This window comes from Diplotaxodon limnothrissa, linkage group LG23 (genome assembly GCF_057381915.1).
Source record: "Diplotaxodon limnothrissa isolate DT_005_m linkage group LG23, D_limnothrissa_male_GT1.1, whole genome shotgun sequence".
Classification (NCBI taxonomy): domain Eukaryota; kingdom Metazoa; phylum Chordata; class Actinopteri; order Cichliformes; family Cichlidae; genus Diplotaxodon; species Diplotaxodon limnothrissa.
The window spans coordinates 5,868,173-5,891,668 of NC_140617.1; the positions used below are offsets into that span (position 1 = coordinate 5,868,173).

The 23,496-nt window shown below is 39.0% G+C and overlaps 1 protein-coding gene across 1 annotated transcript in view; it reads left to right on the forward strand.

The window, feature by feature from the left end:
- ncanb (neurocan b) overlaps positions 1–23,496 on the forward strand; it is a 140,506-nt gene that overhangs the window by 90,598 nt on the left and 26,412 nt on the right. Inside the window, exon 11 of the mRNA XM_085347851.1 lies at positions 11,961–12,074. Coding sequence (XP_085203977.1) covers positions 11,961–12,074 — 114 coding nt within the window. The remainder of the gene's footprint in view (positions 1–11,960; positions 12,075–23,496) is intronic.

Genomic DNA, 23,496 nt, shown 5'->3' on the forward strand with positions numbered 1-23,496 from the left:
TGTTTGTGTGTGTGAATTTGCATATGTTGCTTTTGCAGTGTGTCAGACTCCTTCATAATTTTGCCTTTAAACAGTCAATTTTCTCCTCCCCAAATTTACTAACCCAAATTCTGATTTCCTACCTTAAATAGCAGCATTCCTTGTCCTCAGCCAGAAGGTAGGGCTCCACTTGCCACTTACCCCCTCTGCCTCAACAGTGAATAACGGCGCTGAAAATTCTCGGGAAGAGCAAATATAAGGGGGCTTTCCAGATTACAATTGGCTGAGGAGAAAGCTACCTGGGGACTATTCAGGTCGTAAGTCCCTGTAAAAAGGATTTTATGCGAGTCAATCCAGTCCAAAAGCATAAAGAAATATTTTCCTATGGAAAATAAAAAATGACTGAGCTCATTTTGCTGAGGGTGGAGAATCTGACGCGGGAAGCTCCACTATTAGCAAAAATATGGAGTGAATGTGTGAGTGAATGTGAGGATGAATAAATGTGGACAAACAATTTGCTTTTACCAGAGAAAATTTCTGTTTTGTTTTGTTGACTGGGGTTAGATTATGGGATTATAGTATATTGTTGGGAGAATGCCAAATGCTAAAGGGGAAATATTTTTTGATATAACTCAGTTACCATTAATTGTAGAAACACATGACTGATAATTGTTCTGTTTTAAGTTTATTTGTAAGATATAGATTGGAACATGAGTGGGGAAAACTGAGCATTTTTAAGTTTTGTATAGTATCTTGACACATGAAATGTATCAAGATAAAGGGGGGTTTAGGGTTTATTAATTTAATTGTTTAATAATTTAGGATCATTTTAGGACTTTTGGGGTTTTTGATCATTTGGATATGGTAAAACTGAAACTGTTATTTTTATGTTAAGGTTAAAGGATTAAAGAACTGAATCCTGTTTAGAAGATACAATACCAGGGTTCAAAGCTGTGAATAAATCTTAGAGGGAAAATTAGTGAGGGTTGAAGGAGTAGAACAGGTTTGATTTCTTTTTTGATCTTTAGAAGAAGTGGTTATAATGTAGGCTTACACAGACAGATATTACACAGAAACACACATGACAGTATTGATTCCAGGCAAAAGGCCTCAAATTCATTTAGCTTTTAACTGAACTTAAAGAAGGACCAAAGAGGAAGGAAAGCATATATTTTGGTTAAGTCTGATAAATTAGAATTAGAAGGTATTGTTACATTACAGGGAGCAAATGAAATAAAAAGGCTATACCAAAAACGGGTTATAACATAGGAAATGTGAGGTTAAAATGAAGTTAACACATAGGAGTTGTTTTTAGGCAGCATTTAGCTATGATGAAATGTATACAGGAGTAATTGCTTATATGCTTAAACTTAATTGATTAAAGTGGTTGTTTTCTTTTGGATCTTTTAGAGTAGAGGAACTTGCAGCAGCGACAATTTGTGCACAGGATGTTGATGATCAGATAAGGGAAAAATAGAGCGAGCAACCGGACGTGAAAGCAGGGCTTAAAGAGTTTTAAAGTGATGAGGAACGTTGAAGAATATATATAAATACAAGTCAATAAGTTAAGAGCATAATTAGGATCAGGCTTCTGATTAAAGAGTCCCAAATAGGATAAGTTAGGGAGGTGCAGGAAAAGGTGTTTTGTTTCCTTTGCAGAAGATCGATCTCGGCGACCATAGGAGGGGCGAGGATCCTGGAGATCTCGAGGCCTGCTGAACCACCAGAGAGGGACTGAGAAAACCAAAGCTTACACATGGAGTGTTCTCGAAGGGGAGCTGGTGTTTATTACTGGACCAAGTAGATGACAGGAGGTTGTCTGATTTGCTGAGCGAGGACGCAATGTATTGCGACCTCTGGTGTGCCAGAGGTCGAGAGAGGGAGTGTGGAGCAGGGAAATTATTTTACTGCTATTGTTAAATAATCATCATTATTACCATTGCATTAATAATATAATCTGGAGTTTATATTGCATTCAGGGGTTGAACAGTGTGTGTCTTTCAGAAAGGCTAAAAGTAACAGGACAGGAAACAGGCTTGGAGAGTTTTGCAGAAGTGAAAGTTATTTTGAGCAGCAGGCTAAGACGAGGCTTTAACAATGTAACAGATAGCTTTAAGAAGGCCTTAAGATGTTATGCATACAGTTATTATGTTGACCTTGTATTTCAGGTGCAGTTATGACTATTTTATACACAATGCATATCTGTGCTTATTAAAGAGTTGGAGCTCGGTCAATTAATTGGGGGTCGGAAGCTTTGTTCGGCGCGATGTCCGGACAATCTATTGTCTTAAATGCTTTTCTTTTTGACGTTTGCTATCATTTGATGTGGTAGGTGAATATTTATGAGTGTCTGAAATAGGGATCAGGACATTTGCAAAAAAAAAATCAGAAAAGATGACCAAAAAGGACATAGTCACCCTTCAGTTAATTTTAATGAGAGGGGACAGATAAGAATATACAGATTTCAAGCACTGTCTTTCATCTGTGGAATGAAAAGGGCTTCCTCTGTGCAAGTAAATGCTTTTATAAGTAACATCATGTTCCTTGCAACTAGAACGTTCTGAGAAATGGACCTGTAACTGAATTTTCAATTTTATTTTTTTTTTAAATTCATGAAAAAAGAGGAAATATATGTAGACAAAATAATTTGGAATATTCAAAGAACAAAAATGGGGCTAATTTCATGCAATAAATATAAGACCTAGTATTTATTTCCAAATTGGTTTTATATCTTCAAACAGTCTTTAAACACAAAGTCCTGTACCAGGAAGCAGGATTTGGGGTTATTCTGGTAACTTCAGGGTAATCCTGTACAACACGGGTGGATTACTTCTTACTGTGGTGCATTGGCACACTAATGGTAGACCTAAGTTGCTCCAGAGAAGGTTATGTTCCAAATTAGAGATCAACAGGTTAAAAAACAAAATCACCTCTTTCTGATCTGTCAATTCTCCAGAAGTATAAAGTTTTAAACAACATTTCAAGGCTTCGTCTTTCGCTGATGGGCCTCAGCAAATATTGATGTTTAGATATAGCTCTATTCCTGTTAGACTAAAGAGCTTAATAGAAGGATAGTTCCAATCTTATAACCGTGGTATATATTTTATAGCATAGTTACTAGACCGCTAAAATAATATACTATGTTTTAATGCATAGTCCTTTGCTGAAATATTGATTTCTTTCTCGAAGCCTTTATTGCCCCCTAAGTGAACTGTCTCTTTGCTGTACTCTTCCTATTTTATCCCGATTCATAGCCATTAAATAATGATTGTTTTTCAAGTCTTGTTTATATAAAAAAAAGAAAAAGAGCTTTATACTTTTTATTTGGCCTCAATATTCAGAAACACGCAGGCTGGGGCGAGTGTTAAAAGTGTAACTCTCTCTGCTTGAAAGTAGAAAAAGACCCTCTGGAAGCACAAGCATGTCAGATAGGTCGACCGGGTGATGGAGTTGAACTTTAGCGTCACAATGCTCTGGATGAGTAAGCAGCTAATAGGAATTTAATCTGATCTATTGAACTGAGAGATAATCCAGAAAGGGAAATGGGGGAAAGGCTGGACCATGTTATTCTCCCACCCATTTTCTGTTGACTCCCACTCTTATTCTCTCTGTATCTCTCTGTTTCTTTCTCTGTCCCTTTTCGATTATTCATACTATGGTTTTGACACATGCCTGCAGTAAGCCTCCAGATATTCTGTCAAGTGACACCACCCCCAGTTTGTCTGGCTGCTCTCTCACTATCCTCCCCCATATTCCTCTCTCTATTTCCCCTTCCTCCATCCTCATAACTCACCAGCTCTCCTCAGCTACACACAGGAAGATGAGGATAAACAACAAGTGGAGGTCAAATTTTCATCTTGCAATCAGAAACAGCCCCATTCAAATGATGTAGTTAAACCTTAATTTGATATTTTTCATCACAGTAACTTATTAAGTTTTTGCATTCATTTGCTTCCTGCCGATTCAATTTAAAATACTGGCTCAAATAAAAGCTAGTAGGGTCACGAGTTTGTAAGCGACACACAGAAATTACCACAGTGGCTGGCACCTGTTTATTCCTCCATCCATTTCTCTGCCAGTAGATAAGTGGAGCACTGCTCTCCTCAACTCCCTGGAGACTGTACTAGTGCCCAGGCCTGATTTGGTTGTGCTGGGGAATGAGCCAGAGAGTGTGGACACACATACAAATTCTCAAATCCAGTCTCACACACACACTGCCACCTGCTTAAGTTGGATGGTCCTCTCATTAAGTCAGCCGGGCAGACATCGAGTGGATAGGCCCTACCGCACTTTGGCCCTCATCTCACTGTTTAAGGAGAGGAACAGTGTTTTCATGGCTATATAGAGCACAATGGTAATATTATATTTTTTCAGCAGCTTTAGATTTAGCATCAAAAGTTAACCTGAATGTTTGACCTTTACTGTGCTGAATGATGTATATAGTTCGGACTGCTGCAGGTACAAGGTTTAGCATTGTTTTGTGACAAGACAAGCAGCTTGGAAACCAGTGATGGGCAAGTAGGTAATTCCCACAAGTATACAGTGCAAACCTAGCCTCCAGCTCTCATTCACTGTGAATGGACTAGGAGGTAAAGGGCAGCCACTGCACATTCATACAGCCCTTCTTTTGAATAAGTAGGAAGATAAAGTAACACCTACTCAATATAGTTTAAAAAATGAACTATGTAATTAAACTTTTATACCAATGAAAATGTAGTTAGCAAACCATTTTAGTTGGACTTATTCTTTGGGTTTTTACTGAAGTCCTGTGATACCCACACAGTTATTATTATACTTTTAAGAAGCACATTAACATTTTAACAAATGATCCCTCATTTTTTAATAACTAATAGGTGTATGTGGGATATTTTACTCTTACTCGGTGGACAAGGTGATAGCAAATGCATTTTAGGTGTGTTTTTTTTCTTTATGCTTTTAATGTAGTGTTTCTCAAATGCCTGATTTCCCAAAATGTTTGATTGATAACTGTTTTATTTTAAAAAGGCTGTGTAAAGTCTTACTTGGTTATTTTCCCTATAGATATATATGTTACTTTAGTTTCACTTCATATTTGTCAATTCGTTTTCCATGCCTCCAGTGGCTCTGCACTTGAGAAACACTCGCTTAATCCAAAGTGACAGCAAATTTGAGTGAAGCCTACATCTATACATGCTCTATTAGGTCTTCAGCTGCTACTCCAAAGCTCTGTGTCATCAAGGTCACAGAAGTCTGAGAAAAATCTAGACAAAAGACTAGTGTGCTTTTCCCCAAGGCTTTTAAATTGGTTACAAGAAGATGAAATTACCTCTTCAGAAACTACACATGTGTGTGCACTTTTCTCTACTGTGAAAAAGGAAAAGGAAACCCATTTCCTACATAATCTTTTGCTTCTTTTATTTGGTCTCACTGAGATCCACTCTTGGTAATTGTACAGCGATGGTCCAATGCTAATACAGAATATGCGCTCTCTCTCTCGCTCTCTCTCTCCCTCTCGCTCTGCCTTTGTGTGTGTCTGGGGGTGTGTGTGTCCCTCAAAAAAGAAAAGAGGTTAATCAGAATACTGCCATATCCATAAATCCCATTAGAACTGCAGAGACACTTGCACTTTCAATTTAATTCCCTAAAAGTGTAGCTTTTTAATTAATACTTGACTCTTTCTGGTCAATAGTGCATATATTTTTGTGAACATGTCATCAGAGGAAACTGTATATACAGTGGTGGTTTTGTAAAAATAATAAAACAATTAAACAGGGTGATACAGAAAAATACCTATATTGAATGACTTGTACCAGTGGATTACAAACACTTTATTATTATGTTTCTTTACTTGAACATCACGTTTGTCTGCTTATTCAGTTAGACACTTTGTTAGGTGCACCCATTCAGCTGCTTGTTAACTTGAATCTCTAATCAGCCAATCATTTGACAGCAACTCAGTGTTTTAAGTGCATTAATCTGAAGTTCAAACTGAACATCAGAGTGTGGAAGAAAGGTGATTTGAGTGACTTTGAACATGGCATGCTTTGTTGGTGCCATATGGACTATTGTGAGCATTTCAGAGGCTGGTATTCCACTGGGATGCATTGTCTCAAAGCTGGACACATCAAAGGTGAAGTTAGTATGTAAAGAGATCTGTGAAAAGATCATCAGTGGATTAAATATCAGGATATTATATGCATATTTCATAGATGATTATCCAAAGTCAAGGATATTGTCAGTATCTGTGACAAATACACAGATACCAATTCACTGCCTAGATAGTACCATAGTTTAGTGCTTTTATTTCAATGAGGTTAGCCATCTCTATAGTTTATCATTTGCAGAGAAAATATGCAGTGAGTAGCAGTTCTCTGGTTGAAAATGGCTTGTTGGTGACAGAGGTCAGAGGAAAATAGACAGATTGTTTGTAGCTGGCCTCAGCACCATAAATCAACACTTGAAGCAGATGGACTGCAGAAGCAGAAGACCACACTGTGAACCACTCAGATGCGACCAGAACCTGAGGATATAATTCAGCTCAACAAAACTGGACAACAGAAAATTGGAAAAAACATTGCCTGGTCTGGTGATCTTTGTTGCAACATTTAGGATTTATGGTTTAGAATTTGGTGTAAGCAACATGAAAACGTAGATCCATCCTACCGTTCATCAACAGTTCAGGCTGGTGGTGTAATAATGTGGCATATGAATATAGTTGCTGGAAGTCCATCCCATATGACCACAGTGTACTCATTTTCCCGCATTTCCAACAGGAAAACCAGAGGTGGGAAACAATGAAGTTCAAGTACTTTACTTGAGTATTTATTTTTTTGAGAACTTTTTATTGTACTCCCTAAATTTTTAAAGAAATATCTGTACTTTGTACTCTTTACATTTTCAAAACAGGCTTGTTACTTTAGGTTAATTTACGTCTTTTATACCCAATTGGCCGGAGGGAGTGCAGGTGCCCGCCGTATGTTGTGTACGTGCTACTTCAGCATCTAGCTAGCACTACTGAGGAGGACAAAGCATGAAGCGAGTGCCATTTTTTTAAGTGGCATTTAATTTCAAATTCAACGTTTTTATCAGCTGAACAAACATCAGAAAACACACAAACTGTTTGTTTGGAGTTTGTCGCACAGTTTGCTGCTAGCTAAAGGTCCAGCTGCTGGATTCACAGGGAGACAAGAGAATGAGAGCTAACGTCGCTCTGAGATGGAGAAAGATGTAGGAAGACAGACAGAGAGGAAGAAGAGTGGTGAGATTTAAAGGTAAAGACTGCTCACTGATAAACTGCAGATTTAAAGCTTACATGTCATTTTAATCACATATTGAATTTGTGTATTTATAAATTATGTTTTTTTTTTCATTTTGTGAAACGTCCTGCTAAACAAAGAAAGCTATACTAGTTGTGTGTTAGTCAAATGTTTGAATGAAAATTCTGGGTAGTTATGTGAAGGATAAACAACTGTATAGGTCTAGTATAAAGATAGTATAAAGGGTATAGTGTCAGTGTAGGGGGTGGACATCGGACTTTGATACTAGCTTTGAAACATCTGATGACATCTTGTTGGATAAATCCACAAAGAGCAGAAGGTTAGCTGATCACAGCCAGTACACTACAAAAGCCTACTGAGGCTCACATTAGTAACTGTGAGATGTTATTCTTTTCCGTGCACTGAGCCACTAAACAGATATTAGTATTCCCCACCTGCTGAGTCCCACTGTAACCTTTGACTAGACTAATTTTATTGTTTAGGTGTATGCGTTTGCCACCTCTAAGGATAACACACCATGTCACTAAGCTTGTCAATGATTGTTAGTTCACTCTACTGAAATGAGCTCCACAGTCAGCATTTTGTTGAATGCCAAAAGAATTAAGGCAGTTCTGAAGGCAAAATGGGGACCAACCAGGTACTGGCAAGATGTACCTAATGAATCGTCCAGTGAGTGTATATACAGTAAAAGCATTTTGTCCTTAAATTTCTTCAGATTTCTGTGAACCTGACAACATGAAGCTATTAATATCCCCTGTGCTCTTGGCTCTCAACTGAGAAAATATCTGTCGTCTACTGTGGCCCCACTAATAGCTCATGTACAGAGCTGTACTTTATTGACCCTGTTGCTCCTAAAATCCAAGGGGTGCCTTGAGTCTTCGGCTTAGCTCTCTTCTGCAGTGCTTAATGAGACCAGATGCTGGCTCATATTAGGGTTCTTTTTTTTCTTTGAACAGCTGTACTGGCAACCTGCTCATCTATTGGCTCGGTGTGGCTGTGGAAGGAGAGACATTTTCTGGAGTTTCTGAGAGATTGGTTCAAATTATCATTTTTTTGTGCAAATACATTTTATGTTTGCATTCAGCTACACTGAAGATACTTAAACTCACGTTTTTCAATTAAACAGTTCTGTGTAACCATGTTTTCGGTGTTTATGATACGGTGTTTATGTTTATGATACCAGTCTCCAGCTGGTAAAGTCAGACTAGGTATCAAAATATTCAATGCTGATTTAGAGATCATATGTGTAAAATGGCCTGGTAAATGGCCTGTATTTCATTCACACACTGGTGATGGCAGCTACATTGTAGCCACAGCCACCCTGTGGTGCACTGACAGAGGCGAGGCTGCCGGACACTGGCGCCACCGGGCCCTCTGACCACCACCAGTAGGCACAAGGACACAACGACCGAGACTGTCCAAGCCAGGGCTCGAACCAGCAACCTTCCGATTACAAGGCAAACTCCCAACTCTTGAGCCACGATCGCCCCTACTATATCTTATAGGTTAACTTTTAACTGTCTCACTCTTTTCTCTTGATCTCTCATTTAGATACAAGCTAAATTTCACCTGCTAATCTTGGTAGCGTATTACTAACCTTTACTTTTGGGCATTATATTGTAGTGATGAAGGAAAAGGCACAGAGATACTGCTGTAACATTTCTTTCATTTTGCCTGTATTTTCTCTTATGATACAGCAAATGGTACAGCTTTTGAATTTCTGTTACACTGAAATATCTTGATGCATGCTCAATCATCCAGGTAATGAAATCCAAGAAAGCTTATTCTGTTCATCTGGATGTAGCGTTGGAAGAAACATTTGTCACTCATCCAGGTGATTCATCTCGATGAACACAATCAACTTTCTGAGTGTTACACTGAGAGTTGGCCCTGTCTACTTTATGACTGATTTCACTAACTTAATCACCCCTGTGCCGTTCACAATGGCTGAGGCCTTGTGCGTATTGCTATCTCATACAGCGAAAGCAAAGAGAGAGCTGCTGACTTTTTGTTTGGCTGTTTAACTCACATTTACAATAATGTGCTGAAGTGTTGAATCACCCCTCATTTATTAATTTTTTGGCTTCTAAGGAGACAGCGTTAATTTTTTAAATGTGGTTTTGAAAAATAGTTCTCTGGGCTTTTCCAAGCTGGACTTTGATCACTTTTTAACTCATCTTCAGTCCAGTCTTTCACTTTAGTCCAGGGGCAAACAAATGCCAGCGAGAACACACTTTTACAGACATACTGTTAAATTGTAAGATAATTCCCAAAGAGCTAATAGCTTAAAAATTTACCATATCTCAGTACACTGTGCAGTGTGTTCTTAAAAAATCAGAGGAAACTGGACACTTGGAAACTGGAGGACAAAAAAGAAAAAAGATGTGGCAAGCCTAAAAAAAAGAAAAATCTGCAACAGATAAACAGTATTTGAAAGCCCCCAAAAAATCCAATTGAGACCTGACACAGGCCGACGATATAAATCTGGTGCTTTAGTTGATTGCGCTAGTGTTCAATGAAGCCTCATCAGAAATGGTCTCAGTGGAAGGGTGGCTGTCAAGAAGCCATTCTTCAGATTTTGATCCACCATGAATTCAACAGCTTTATTTTTCAGCAGCCATCCCAAACACACTGCCAATGCAGTAAAAGCAAGCCAGATATAAATAAACTTTTTTTTAGTAGAGGACTATACAGTAATATTGTATCATTATACTTTGAGGCTTTCATTGTAGTATCTTATTGTATATCATCATTTCTCTGAAGCATATGTGGCTGTGGGTACTTGCTGTTAATTTTAACTTTGCATTGCTAGTCCAGTACTTCACATGCCATTTGGGTTATTAGTATTGATCCGCCCTATCCTGTTTAGCAGTTTATAAAGCATTTAACAGTCCTGCTGCAGTCTCCAGCTGTTTAGTGTTGCACTTTTTAAAGATTGTGAGAGTCATAAAAGACAGATTCAAACCAAAAACGGTGAAGATGAGCGATGATAGTATAGTTTGATTACTGGCACAGTAAAATCAATTGTATAACAACTAACTCTGATAACTCTTTGCAATACTTCACCAGGAATCGATCGGAATAGATTTCTTTTTTTACTTGTGTAGCTCCCCCATTGGTTTTCGCTTTCCCATATATGGAACTATAATCCAGTGACACTGGTGTGTTTGTTTGTTTCTTTTAAAAGATCAAACCTCCAATTTGAATGAAATTTAAGCAAAAGAGCTGAGCCAAGATAACTCTGTTGACATCAGTTTTTTTTATTTCAGTGAAATTTGCCCTTATATGCACTTATAATAACCTTTTACATATCAAACTTCTTGATAAGTTCCTGAGCATTTAAGATAAAAAAAAATTAACGATGTGCTGCTTTAAAGCCAAACAATGATAAAGCCTTTCCATTCACTGCCCCTTAAAATTTGGACCAGCCACCCACTTATAATGTCAGATTATCTGTGCCAGACCTAAAGCTCATTTTAATGGTGTGGGAAGTGTTTACTCTCTGCGTATCTCTGCTTTGTTATTTTGTTTCTTCGTGTACTTTCTTTTTCCACCCTGTCGTGACTCAGACAGAGGCAGTTATACACGGATTTCCAGTGATACACTAAACCAAGCATCTCATTCCGGTTCCTCTGGCTGGGTCTCTACCTCCTGCATCAAATTCAGCTTTTGATATCAGCCAGCCCAAAGCGGGGCACCAGCAATGAAGCTGTCATGCTGTTTTATCCAAACAGACTCTTCCGCCCCAAACAGAGTCTGCCTGCAAAGCCGCTGTAATCCAACCCTGAAACTTGCCAACTTCCCAGACTCACAGAATCGTATCACCTCTCCGAATGGCTTTCTCCACCCATCCTTGTTTTCATCACCTCTCCTTCCTAACTCTGCTCCTCTCCATGTTTGTCAGTATTTCTTTATCCTCTCATCTTCCCTCAGTCTTCTGTCTTTCCGCTGCCTCCCTCCTCTCCCTTCACCTTTCCTCCCCTCCTGTGACCTCTTGCCAAAGCTCCAGGGATTCACTCAGTTGTTGTGATGGCAGAGGACTGTGGGATACCAGCTGCAGTTTTAATGATTTTGCCCCCAGGCACAGATCAGCCAGAGAAATACAGCTATCATTTTTCAACAGAATGGGAACTCTCACCCGGGCAACGCCTCTGTGAAATATGTGTGAATTTGGATATGCCTGTGCACAAACATCTAAACTTGTTTTAATATCACATCTAAGCGATGGCTTCGGCATTTTGTTTCTGGTCACTTTGAGAAATTTTAAATTGCATTATTATACATGTTTTCATAGCTGCTAGCGAGATAACTTTTGAGTGGGAGCAGTGTTGTTGCTGAAGTTGGAAGTTCATTTTAACTGTTTTTCTTTGTTTTCCTCCATGCCGCTTTGTCTCTCTTCATAGCTTCCACCGTACTCTCCCTCTCTCTTTTGGCTCAAGTTTGACAGCAGAACTGCGGCACGTCCTGCAAACACATTGCAATTAGCATCATGCGCTTCAGTGCATCCCAAACCGCTCGCTGATGAAGTTCAATCAATTCGCTTTAATTATAACTTTCTCAGAAACAGCTCTAATTTCTGCAAAAGTTTGATCTCTCAGGGTTTTTTTTTTCAGTAACAAGCTGTGGCAGGTAGTTTAGAAAAGTAGCCATTTGGAAAGTGCTGTTTATACGTCTATGTTTCTGTCTAATCTCACTCACCTCCTCATGTTCTCTCTCTCCCTGCAGACATTGATGACTGCCAGTCGAATCCATGTCAGAACGGAGGAACCTGCATCGATGAGATCAACTCTTTTGTGTGTCTTTGTCTGCCCAGCTATGGTGGCGCTATTTGCGAAAAAGGTAAAGGTAAAAATGGGATTGCTTCCCCTTTTACTCATTAGTTCATTTTAGTAAACGCTGCATGTGTGCAGGGATGAAATACATTCCCTCTTTCTAATTTCTATTAGTTCTTAGCTTACCTTAATTTTTGGATCAACCGGAAACTTTAAAAGGGGCTTCTGGGACAACCTGATTATACAAAATTACAGTAGTAAAAATGATAAAAGGAGTTTTTCAGCATTATTTCCAGAGAGTATATTCCTAATGTTAGTAATATTGTGCTGTTGAAAGTAGCTACTCCAGGATGAGGATAATGCAAAAAAAATACAGAAGAAAAACAGAGCTGTGCAGGACCAAAAGGAAGAGATGATGAAGGTGGAGAAGCAAGGTAACAAGCGAGGATAATAAAAAAAGAAGACTGGGTATTCCTCTGTGTATATGCAAAAGAGAATAAGAAGATGGTTTAAGACCAGTATGTGGAGACAAAGGTAGATTTAGGAAGATGGAGTTAATGAGTTATGTGTCAGTGAAGACAGAGGAGATAGAGGAAATGGAGAAGGAGGGGGTGAATGTAGACAAAGAAGTTGAGGAGGGGGAGACAGGGAAGCCCTGTGGCATAATGTATGGGTTTATAGAGAACACCTGCGTCCAGCTGGTTTTGTTTCTCATTATGGGAATTCCCATGTGAGAAAAGGGGCATTTCATGGAAACGTGGCCTACATGTCACTGCAGAACACCACTGAGGGGTACTTACAGCTACTGTTTGCATTAGGGTTTGCTTTGAACAGATTTTTACCCAGATTCTACGACAGACATATTATTGGATATTTTCTAATGTAAGAACCGTGTAATCAATGCAGTCTAAAGAAAAGAAGGTCACATAACGCTGACAGTTGAGACTGAAAATGAAACCAAAATTGAAGATAAAAATGGAGAAGAAATGTGTACGGCCCTCACCATGTCTCAGGTTAAAAACAAAGTACAGTTATTGCATAAGTACCTTTGTAGTCTCTCAGGCAGATGCTTGTCTAAATAAACAAATGCTGATTTTCTTGGAAATCATTAGAAAGACATCCCAATTAACTTTCCTGAGAATCTTGATAAATTTCAGGGTTTCTTAAGCATGAAAATAACCTAGAATTAGTTGTCTCTGTATACTCGATACAGTGCAACCAGGGATTTCTCATAAGTAAATTGGCTCATTTGTGATGATGTAATAACTTGGGATGTCAAGTATTAACAAACGTTGGCAAAGAAAACACATTTGAGATATTGAGGGGGGCAATAACTGCGTAAAGCAAACTGTGAATCTCCTAAAATATGAGCCTTAAGATAGCGCAATTAAATTTAAAAAGTGAAAACCAATGAAGACAGCTGAGCTGACGAGTTTTAGGTAGAGGGAGAGTTAGAAAATTGTGCTTAATTAAATGCAGCCAAGCTAAGTTCCTGCCCATTCAGGTTGACCTTTGACCTTATCTCAGAAGAAGAGTTGTGTCTCTGAAGATGTGTCTTTTCTTTTAATGCAAGTTTTGCTTCTGGTCTCTTTTGCTTTTTACTACTCTTTTCTGATCTGGGACTTTGAGGGAACAACAATCGATGCTGCGCAAAGAGCGGGAAGAGAATGAAGCACAATGGACATTTTAAATGTTGAAAACTTTAGTTTTGGTTTTGGCAGGTTGCAAAAAGAAAAGTAATGACATGTAAGCAGAACAAAAACACAAAGCTCCAAATTAGCTCTGCTCTTTGACAGCGTGCAGGTTAGTTTCCACAGCAGTTTGACACTCTAGTCCTCACTGACACATATTGACTACTGTATACTGACTTATACTGTAACATTTCTGCTCATGAATTAGCTCTTTTCTTTTCTTATGTAGGTGCTTTTCTGTACATCAAAAGTAAGACTTAAAGTGTACACTGGTGTTTATCTATTAAACTCTTAGTCCCTTTTCTTTTCTGCACTGAGATAATTATTAAAAGAAAACTAATGCATTACATTACTTAATTACTCCCAAGAGACAATAATTTTTTACGCTTCATGTGACATTATTTGTGCGTCACTCTTTAACATAACCTAAAGCGCACTATCATATTATTACAAGTTAACAATGTAAGCCTACAGCCACATGCCGAATCAAATGCCTATCCCAATGAGAACATGCTTACAATCTTTCTTTTAGTGTTTAAGTTTGAATATAAAAGTTGAAAATCATCCCAAAGAGATTTCAATTTAACTTTCAATTCAATTTCAATTTATTTATTTATTTATACAGCACCAAATCACAAAAAACAGTCACGTCAAGGCACTTTATATTGTAAGGTAGACGCTACCGTAATACATACACAGAAAAACCCAACAATCATACGACCCCCTATGAGCAAATGGGTGTGGCAACAACTCTGATGTAGCAAAGTTGTTGCCACAGCAATTCTACAGTTGAACTATGTAAAGGTAAAAATGGAGGCTGCAATATGTTGGCTGTGTCAAAGTCACTCACCACTGACTTTGTTACCTGTTGAAGATCGGGCTGTGGCCGCTGTGCTCGGGTCTGCATACAGACAGACTAAACATCACTCTGGGTTCTTCACCTACTGTAATAGTATGTCACGATCCTGGGTCTTATGACCCAGTGTTTTGAGTTTTAGTTCATTTTGATGTTTATAGTATGTTTAAGCTCATTAGGTCTCCTATGTTCATTTGCTTATTAGTACCCCCTTGTGTTTCCAACCCATGTTAAGTCTCCCCTGCTCTTCATGTGTTTCATGTCTGTGTCTTACGTTGTCAAGTTCTGGTTGTCATGTCTGCGTCTCATTATGTTTCCTATTTTATTTTGAAGAGATCTCGTGTTTTTATATTATGGATTATGTTTTGAGTCCTTTGTTGTACTGTTTCTTGTTTCCCTAGGTCTCAGTTATGGTTATCATAGGTTTAGTTCTTTGGCTTTGTAATATGGCTTCCCTGTGTTCCATGTTGTGTCTACTGTGACGTTTTTGTACCATGTTTCAGGTTCCTATGTTCTGTCTTCCCAGTTGCTGTTAAGTTTACAGGTCTAGAGTTCAGTCAGTGTGTTCCCTGTTTTACTTTGAAGGTCCGTGTCTCATGTCAGTGTTTCTAGTTTTGCTTCCCTTGTCTCGTCCAGCCTGATTACTCCCAGCTGTGCTCTCCTTCTGTGTCTCGTTCCCTCGTTATCCCTCTGTGTATTTGAGCCCTGTGTTTCTCTTTGTTAGTGTCGTAGTCTCCCTCGTGGCCTGTGTGTCAGTTTATCCATGCCCCAGTTTAGTTTTGTTATATTTTTGTGCCATTCTGCAATAAAGCAGCTTTTTGAGTTTTATTCCTGCGTGGTGAGTTTTGCGTTTGGGTCCTTCTCTTGCCTGCACACAGCCGAAACATGACATAGTATTCTGTCTGTGCAGATGTTTGCAATGAGCCCATTTTGTGTTAGTATAATGCAGCTGTTTCTGCCCTGGGTGTGATTTGCCATGTACCACAACACTCGTCCTTTTGTGGAATAAAAATAAATGTACTGTCCATATCTGTGCTCCTGAGAAGTCATAGACTGATCTACCATGTTCCTTCTTCTTTCACACAAACTGAAACCAGCTGATTTTAGTGTAATTGTGCAGAGGGAAAAATGCACCTTTGACATTTTTTTTTTTTTTTGCTATCCACCTATCATGCAGACAACTGAAGATCATTTGTAATGAATATTGGCATAATTGTAACAGAAATGTGATTATTAATTTAGTACAGTAACACATTACTTTGTAAAGCAGTCCACCCAGGATTTAAAATCTTATTATAGTTTTTATTTTTTTTGAAAAAGCACACACAACATAATTGAAAGCAATGCAACACACACTACAGAACATTGAGCTTAGCATTATCTCAGAGCAACACAGATGTAAACAATAATGGAGACTTTGGTGCCACAGCTTGCTGCAGTAAGAAACAGTAAAATCAGAAGGCTGAAGTTTGGATGAAAGTGCTTGGAAGGATGCAGCTTTAGTGAGAAGTGATGAGTGCTGAGACTGTGTGCAGTTATAGTTGTCAAAAATAAGTATGTTAGCTAACATTAGTCTAAGCATCAGCTGTTCCAGGATTGGCATTGTACATAAAGTCATATTTGTTGTGTACTAAAAAGCTTTTACTCCATTTCAGCTGTCCAGTGCTCCCGTACAGTAGCTTGTTGTTTTACAGTCACTATTTCAAGTGCTTTCTCATTCACTTCTGTCTGCTTGTAGACTGAAAGTGCTGATTTAACTATTACCATGCTGTCATATTGCAGATTTTAATAAATGTCACAGATGTTTGATGTTATTGAGATTCTTTTGGAAGGTTTCAAATGAGTTTTGTAAACCCTTTACAATACCACTGTAGGGCATTTTGACTTGAATATATTTCTTGAAAGTCCAACAACTTCATTCACAAGCTGTGTTAAATCTTCTAAATGCTGCCTTTAATCTCACTGGTCCCTGTATTTTCATTAGTTCTCATCTACCTCTTTTTGATCTTTAACCAGAGCAAATGTTACTTTGGTCACAGCATTTGTAATTTTCCTTGAGCTTATGATTGTCTCTTTAATATTCATTCACTTCCTCTGGTGCAGATCATGAATAAACAAACAAAAGAAAAACATTTAGGCATAGTTTAAAAGTCCCATAAAAATGCAGAGCTTCTTCAAATCAGGGTTGGTTATTAAATGCTTGATTGATCTCACGAATTAGACTTTGATATCCTTCAATATTGCATCTATAAGACATATAAGAAAAAGTGTAGTTTTTTCTTTGCCAAACACAGAGTACCTGAGTGCGCCTGTCGTTTGACATGCACACGAGCTCTGCGTACGTTTCCTCTCCTGCTGCGTTGCTGCCTTCATGGCTGATTGGGAGCAGCAGGACTGATTGTGTAAATCTAAAGTCTCTGTTTTCCTGTCGCTTTTATCTCTCGCTGCTCTGCACTCGCAGAAATGTGGGATTCAGCTGTGAAAAGTGCGATTCGCAACAGGCGTCGCTCTGCCATTTCAGCGTGATCTCAGTTTGATATCCAGAGGGAGGTCTCAACTGCGACAGAAACGGCAGAAATGAACTCATTTGTTCCGCCGAAGCTTCCATCCATTTAAATGTCATCCAATTGGTCCCCGTCTCACTAAAGTGGTCCGGGTTTTTTTTTCTGTCTCATTGGTTGTGTGTACTTGAGTGCAAGTGTGCATACGTGTGTGACTGTGCTTGTACACGTTCAGGTCTATGTGTTGTGAGCTCACAGCCTTGGATGCAGGGTAGATCCAGTCAGCTGCTTCCTCCGGCCTGTTACCATGGTGATCCAATCTGAGAGTCAATAATAGTAAGTTGACAGGGCTGAAATCCTTCAGTGAATGTGCCGAGAGAGAAGGAGAAGGCTTGTTACTGTGCAATTTTAGCAATTCTATTTACATTTCACATTTTATTTCTTTTTCTTGAAACAAATTGTAGAGCTTTAGATTTCAGAGACATTGTTGATAATCTTGTCATTCGTAAAGCCTTTAGCAGGATTTGCTGTGTAATAACTTAACAATCCATACTTATGCAGATTTTTTGTTGTTGCCAGCAATGAAAGGAGATTTGATAAAAAGAATAGGAGGTTTGCGCTTAGCTAACAAAGACACCAGTCAGTTGTTTCACTCGCGTTGCGCTGTTGAGTCTGTCCCGCTGTAATTTGGCTCACTGCCTAATCAGCGGAGGCAGAAACCACATCTTGCTTGGCTTGACTGAAGTGAAAAGTGACGGGCAGAGAATTAACTCCCATCAGCTTCTTTCCTGCTGTCTGCTTTTTTTTATTCACTCCACAGTTCTTTTCCCTACATCTTTCTAGGGAGAAAAACGACATAATGTGTACAGCTGAGAGTGTGGATTTGTTTCTTTACTATTCCACTACAGCACACACCTGTGTTTCATGTCAGCTTCATTTTTGTTGTTTCCTCTCCCTACCTTTCTGCTGTCACTCCCTGCGATTCTGGCATCCTTTTGCGCCTCTCATCTCCGGTGCACCACAGGAGTCTTTGTTACGCTCTGCGAGTGTGTGTTTGTGTTTTTGCCTGTGTGAGCGCATCTTTGTCAGTGTGTCTGTTTGGGTGCATCTGCTGTTTTGTGTCTGTGTGTGTGAAGTTTCACAGAGCTGTGAAGTTACAGATCTTTCAGCTAAACTACCTTTACTCAGCCACCAAACACTCACATGTCCTAGCGTTTCTTTTGTGAGGATCCTCGTTGACATTATCCAAAATTCACACTCCCTTAACATGAGCCAGAACTTTACTCTTAACCCACCAACAGGCCTCTGAAGAGAATGAGGACCAAAAATGGTCATCACTTTGCATATCAAAAAAAACATATTACATCAATCCTCAAAAAGAAAAAAAGGCACAAAAGTATAAATGATCTCAGATTCCCTCTTTTTTTCTGTTTGTTGACAGATTTATTGACAGAACTGAAGGAGTTAACTATGGACTGTTAAACTAAGAACAGTGTTGTCAGGAAATGCTGGAGGTTTCTGTAGGCAGGGAAACAGGCAGTTAGCAAGGACCAGGGAACTATAACAGTTACTGAAGACTAACAGTGATTAGTCCTGTGACCTTTTGTGGAGATGGAAGCAGGTGATGTTGGGAGGCTTATAAGCAAGCAGTCAAGTTGTGACTGAAGGTGAATTTGCTGGAGAGTGGACAGGTAGTTGACAAACAGTTTGATTCCACTGTGGAACGAATTCCAGCATGGATGGAGGTACGTAACCTGCTGCATTGTATTCTGCACTTCTTACTGGAATGTGGGAAACAACTCCAATGAACCTGCATACACAGGTAACTGGAAAACAGGCATGCAGAAAGTGTTACATGCTAGAAAAATGCAAGTGCAAAGACTAAACTGGGAGAACCAATATCCCACCACTGCTCACCATCTTGAGCAGTAGGTCAGTGCTTAAAAACACAAAGTTTGATTAGGGAATGCGTTGCAATTGAGCGACCGGATTGCTCCACCTGTAGGCAGAGCACAGATGGACCCACCTCTCCGCTTGAGAACAAAGAGTCAGCAAAAGGGAAAGAGAGGAAAGAGGAAGGAAAATGAAAAAAACAAAAACAGTGCATGCCTGGATCCTGACAACAGTCTATGAATGTGTACATACATCCCAAAACAGCCAAAACACTTTACCTATCCATGTATCCATCTAAATGCAATGTTTTCCTGCATGTCTAGTTATTAAATGGCTGCTTAGATTGCAGCTGAACACTTTCATTTAGGCAGTGAAGTCAGTGTGACACATAACAAAGTTACAAAACCAACAGCTTAATAAGTTTAAAATCCAATCCACCGGAAATAACTTCTGACTCCCACTCTCAGTGTTCCTTTATAGAACAATAATCTACAAATTAGAAATAAAAAGCCTGTTTTAAAAGGATTGTGTTGCTAATTAATCCCACGATGTCTGGTTGCTGCTTGGTTATCTTTGAGAAATGTGTTTGCTGCCACCCTAAACACACAGAGTGCCGGCAAGGAGTGGTTCACATGTCATCCATCTTCTCTGACACCCCTTTCTGTTCCTCGTACGCCAAATCATTAATATTTATTGTGTGGTTTTTGGAAGGACGTGCTATAGCTTAGTAGGCTGCACAGCTGTTAGCGGAAAGCGTGACCGCTGAGTGCTGGTTGAGCACATAAACAAGCATGCCAGAAGTTTCTCCCAGAGGTGTGTTGGTGATGATTGCAGCCATCAGAAAGTGCAGCAAAAACATCACATGCCACAACCATTCATTGAAATCCAATATAAATTCAGTGGAAGTCAAATTGTTCCAGACAGGCTGGCTCACCTTTTCGACTGGCATACACATTGTCAAACACAAACAAGCATACATTACATATACGAGCATAGAACTGAAATACTAAGTTGTTTCTGACAGGAAAACAAAAACTCAGAGCATTACAGGGAAGGGGAAGCAAAGTAGAGCACAACCCTCCCAAAGAGGATGCCAGGTGAATCTGGGACAGAGAGCTATGAAGACTTTTGAATATGTCAATTCCAACAGCAACACCAGTGCTGTAGATTGGAAGAAGACAATCTAGTGAAGCCTACACACTGCGGCTAATGAGGAGCAGAGCAGTCTGAGTCGACTAATAGTAGGAAGTGTCTCAGAAAGCACCAGATGCAGTCCTCCAGTCAATCTGTCACTGCTCAAGTTTTTAAATCACTTCCTCACACTAACTAATTTCCTCTTATACCAGTTTAGCTTTTTCTCTTGCTTACACTGAAACAGATTTTCTTGTAATTTTGAGTTAGGAGGGATAATAATTTGTGCACTTTTTTACAAGGATTGTGGGGGGAATATTTTTCCTCTGTCGTCCCAAAAAAAACTACCCACATTCTGCACCTAATGATTTAGGTCCACTGTCACCACCTCACTAACCTCAGTGGCCTAACCCATCCTCTTGTTAATGTGCCTTAAGCACAATCTATTCATAATTTCATGCAACTTCATACATTAGTCTGTCTACGGGCTTTTGGAGAGTGTTACTACTAGAAAGCATTTTTTAGAAGTATAGAAAACATACTTCGGCTAAACTGAAAATGACTAATATTCTGATGGTTTGGAGATAAAAACAGAGGAGAACTTTGCTCCTCATCTTGGTTGCTGCATTAGATATTACCCAGTTTTTACACTTGTACTGCATCCCTAAACTAAAAATCTGAATTTCCCAGTGGAGCTGTATGTGAGTGTGTAAAATGTGTAATCTGAATCTGGGAGACTGATGATTAAACTGTCTTTTATCCAGTGAATTCCTTGGGAGCGAGTGGCTTGCTTTATGCACACTGTGGCCAAGCAGCAATTTCACATAAAAAGTATTTCCAGTTGTGATAAAGTGTCAGATGCAGAAAACCTCCTTCTGTGTGTTACATGTACAAAAGGTCAACAACTGTACAAACATTATCCTAAGAAATATTTAAATCAGTGTGGTATACAAAAACTGGTATACAAAACTCAGTTTTCAAGGTCATTCTTTCAGATTTATTGTATGAAAGGTGTAATCAAAAACAGGATTTTAATGTATTTTTAAATACCTTGATCTGTAATGGTGCATAATACTAAGTAAAGCTTTAAAATAAGAAAAAGTACAATGTGCAGTAACTGTGTTCAAAGTGAAGTGGATTAAAAGCAGGAAGCAGCATAAGATGGAAATAAAGTAAAAGTATGTTAAACATAAATAAAGTACTTGAGTGAATGTACTCAGTTACATTCCTACTGGTTTAATGGCTTTGATACTTCCCATACCTCCACCCCAAACACCTTCCTGTATTTAAATTGAATTATGTAAGTGCAAATTGTTGAGAAGACCAATGAATGCATGGAACTTAAAAGCCAGTATCTCAGATTTTGTTTTATTTTTATTTAATTTTATTAATAGTACTCTCTGAAATATATAGTATTTTCTAAGTTTAAAATGAAGGAGACTGCTTTGTATGATGAAGAGGTCAGGCATTGTTGCAAAAGTCAGCGACCAAACGCTGTATGACTAACAAGTAGTAGGCCCGGGTTCAAGCCTCGGACCTTCACAGCATAAGAGATTGTGAGGCAGTTATATTTTTTTTCTTTGACGTGCTGCAATAATACAAAATCTATAAAGTTATTCACACATTCAGATTTCTACTGAGTCAGATTCATGCCAGGTTTTGCCCATTCCAGGCCAGTTCGTCTTCATCACGTCAAACTGGCCTCTTGGCAAGATGATTCCATTCCGGAAATCCTGTAGGTCAATTTAGATGTTTTCTCTACTATTATAACACTAAAGTGCAGTGTTGCGGTGTATTTTCACTGCGTCTGAGACAAACAAATAGAGACAATGTGTCTTGGTGTAATTTGTGGTGGAGCTGCAGCCTTTCTTCTCTGACTGAGACAAGCAGAGTGTACTGAGAGTTTACAGCTACACTTGTTACTGTAAGTGCAATCATCACAACCTTTGTGAGTAAAACCCTAACCCAAATGTTCATCCAAATGGTGATGAACTGTATTTCTAACTACTTTGCCATCCACTCCACTACATTTACGTGACAGGCATATATGTAATGGACTTTATGCAAATGATAACTTTATTTACCCTGCTAAACAAGTACTTAATGTCTTCTTTTTATTGTATGAGCTTACATTGTTTGCCTAACAGACTGGTCTGTGTGAACAAGTTCAAGCTGGCCAGTAGTTACAGCATCTCCTCCAGTCCCATAATGGTCACAAAACACTGCCTTGCACTTACGTGTTTCAAAAAGACCACAAGGTTAAAGCAAACTGTTAAAAAACGATCTAAAATGAAAGCTGGCTGTGTGTGACTAAACTGCCAGCTCAGTTTGTCACTTATCTTCAAATTTTCTAAATTGTTTTAAACTTGGCTCCAGGCTAAAACAGCAGCCACCCCCACTCATTCTTCAGCTGCATTAGACAGGTGCTTGCTACATCAGCTGCAGAGGGAGGGGGAAGAAATGAGCGATAGTGGCTGATGTCTGTCTTCATCATTTCTTCTAAACTTCAGTGAACTTCATGTCAGAAATATGATTTAGTTTTCTGACATTTTGCATTTGTTTCTGGTGAGTTATTATTTTGTGACTTGGAGGGTTGCCCTAAACTGCTCTGGAAACTTTTACTGGTTCTTTTCGTTATTCAGAGTATTAAAAAAAACAATTTTAGGGGGATCACTAAAGTAAAGATAATATTATATTTGTAGACCTGGTTAATAGTGTTTCCTTGACTATATTAAAGCAGAGAACCACTGCCATCTTCAACCTGCATTTTCAGAGCCTAAGCCCTCCAGAAACTTGGAGAATATTTGTCTCTACAGTCTTGGTCTGCCACTGTACCCTCAGCACTTTGGCTAGACATGTGGTAAACAAGCCCTGGTTTGCTGTTTAAGGTCAGCCTCTTCTTGTTTAGGTGAGAACGGAGACGTTGTTTTGATTCTGACAATACTGCTGCTGTCTAAACTGGCGAAAAGCTTGACTCATAATTACATTTTGTGCATCCTGTGGGTCTTTAGAGGCTATTACCGGTAATGAAGATCCAAGCGTTCAAATAATATGTCGACCAAGACATGTGCAAGGCTTCTTGGATTACCTTGCCCACAGCAATCTCCTGAAGGAAAACACGTGCACAGTGAGAAAGTCAGGTGAAAGCACACAGAGGCAGGTATTTACATAAAATATCCCTGAGGTTTTGCCTAAGCCTGGCAGAGACTTTTCAAATTGAGCAATAGCAAGGCTTACTCTCACTCCATATGCTAGTGTGTTCAACACTTGCCAGTTCTCTCTCCAAGCAGTAAACCTTGAGAGATGAGAGGTAATTTTTTTCTCATTCAGGGTGCTTAATTAAACAATGTTCCTGAAGCAACTGTTATCCTCCTCCCCGAATGAAAGAAAGTTCAGGCTGAAGAGAAAGAAAATGTG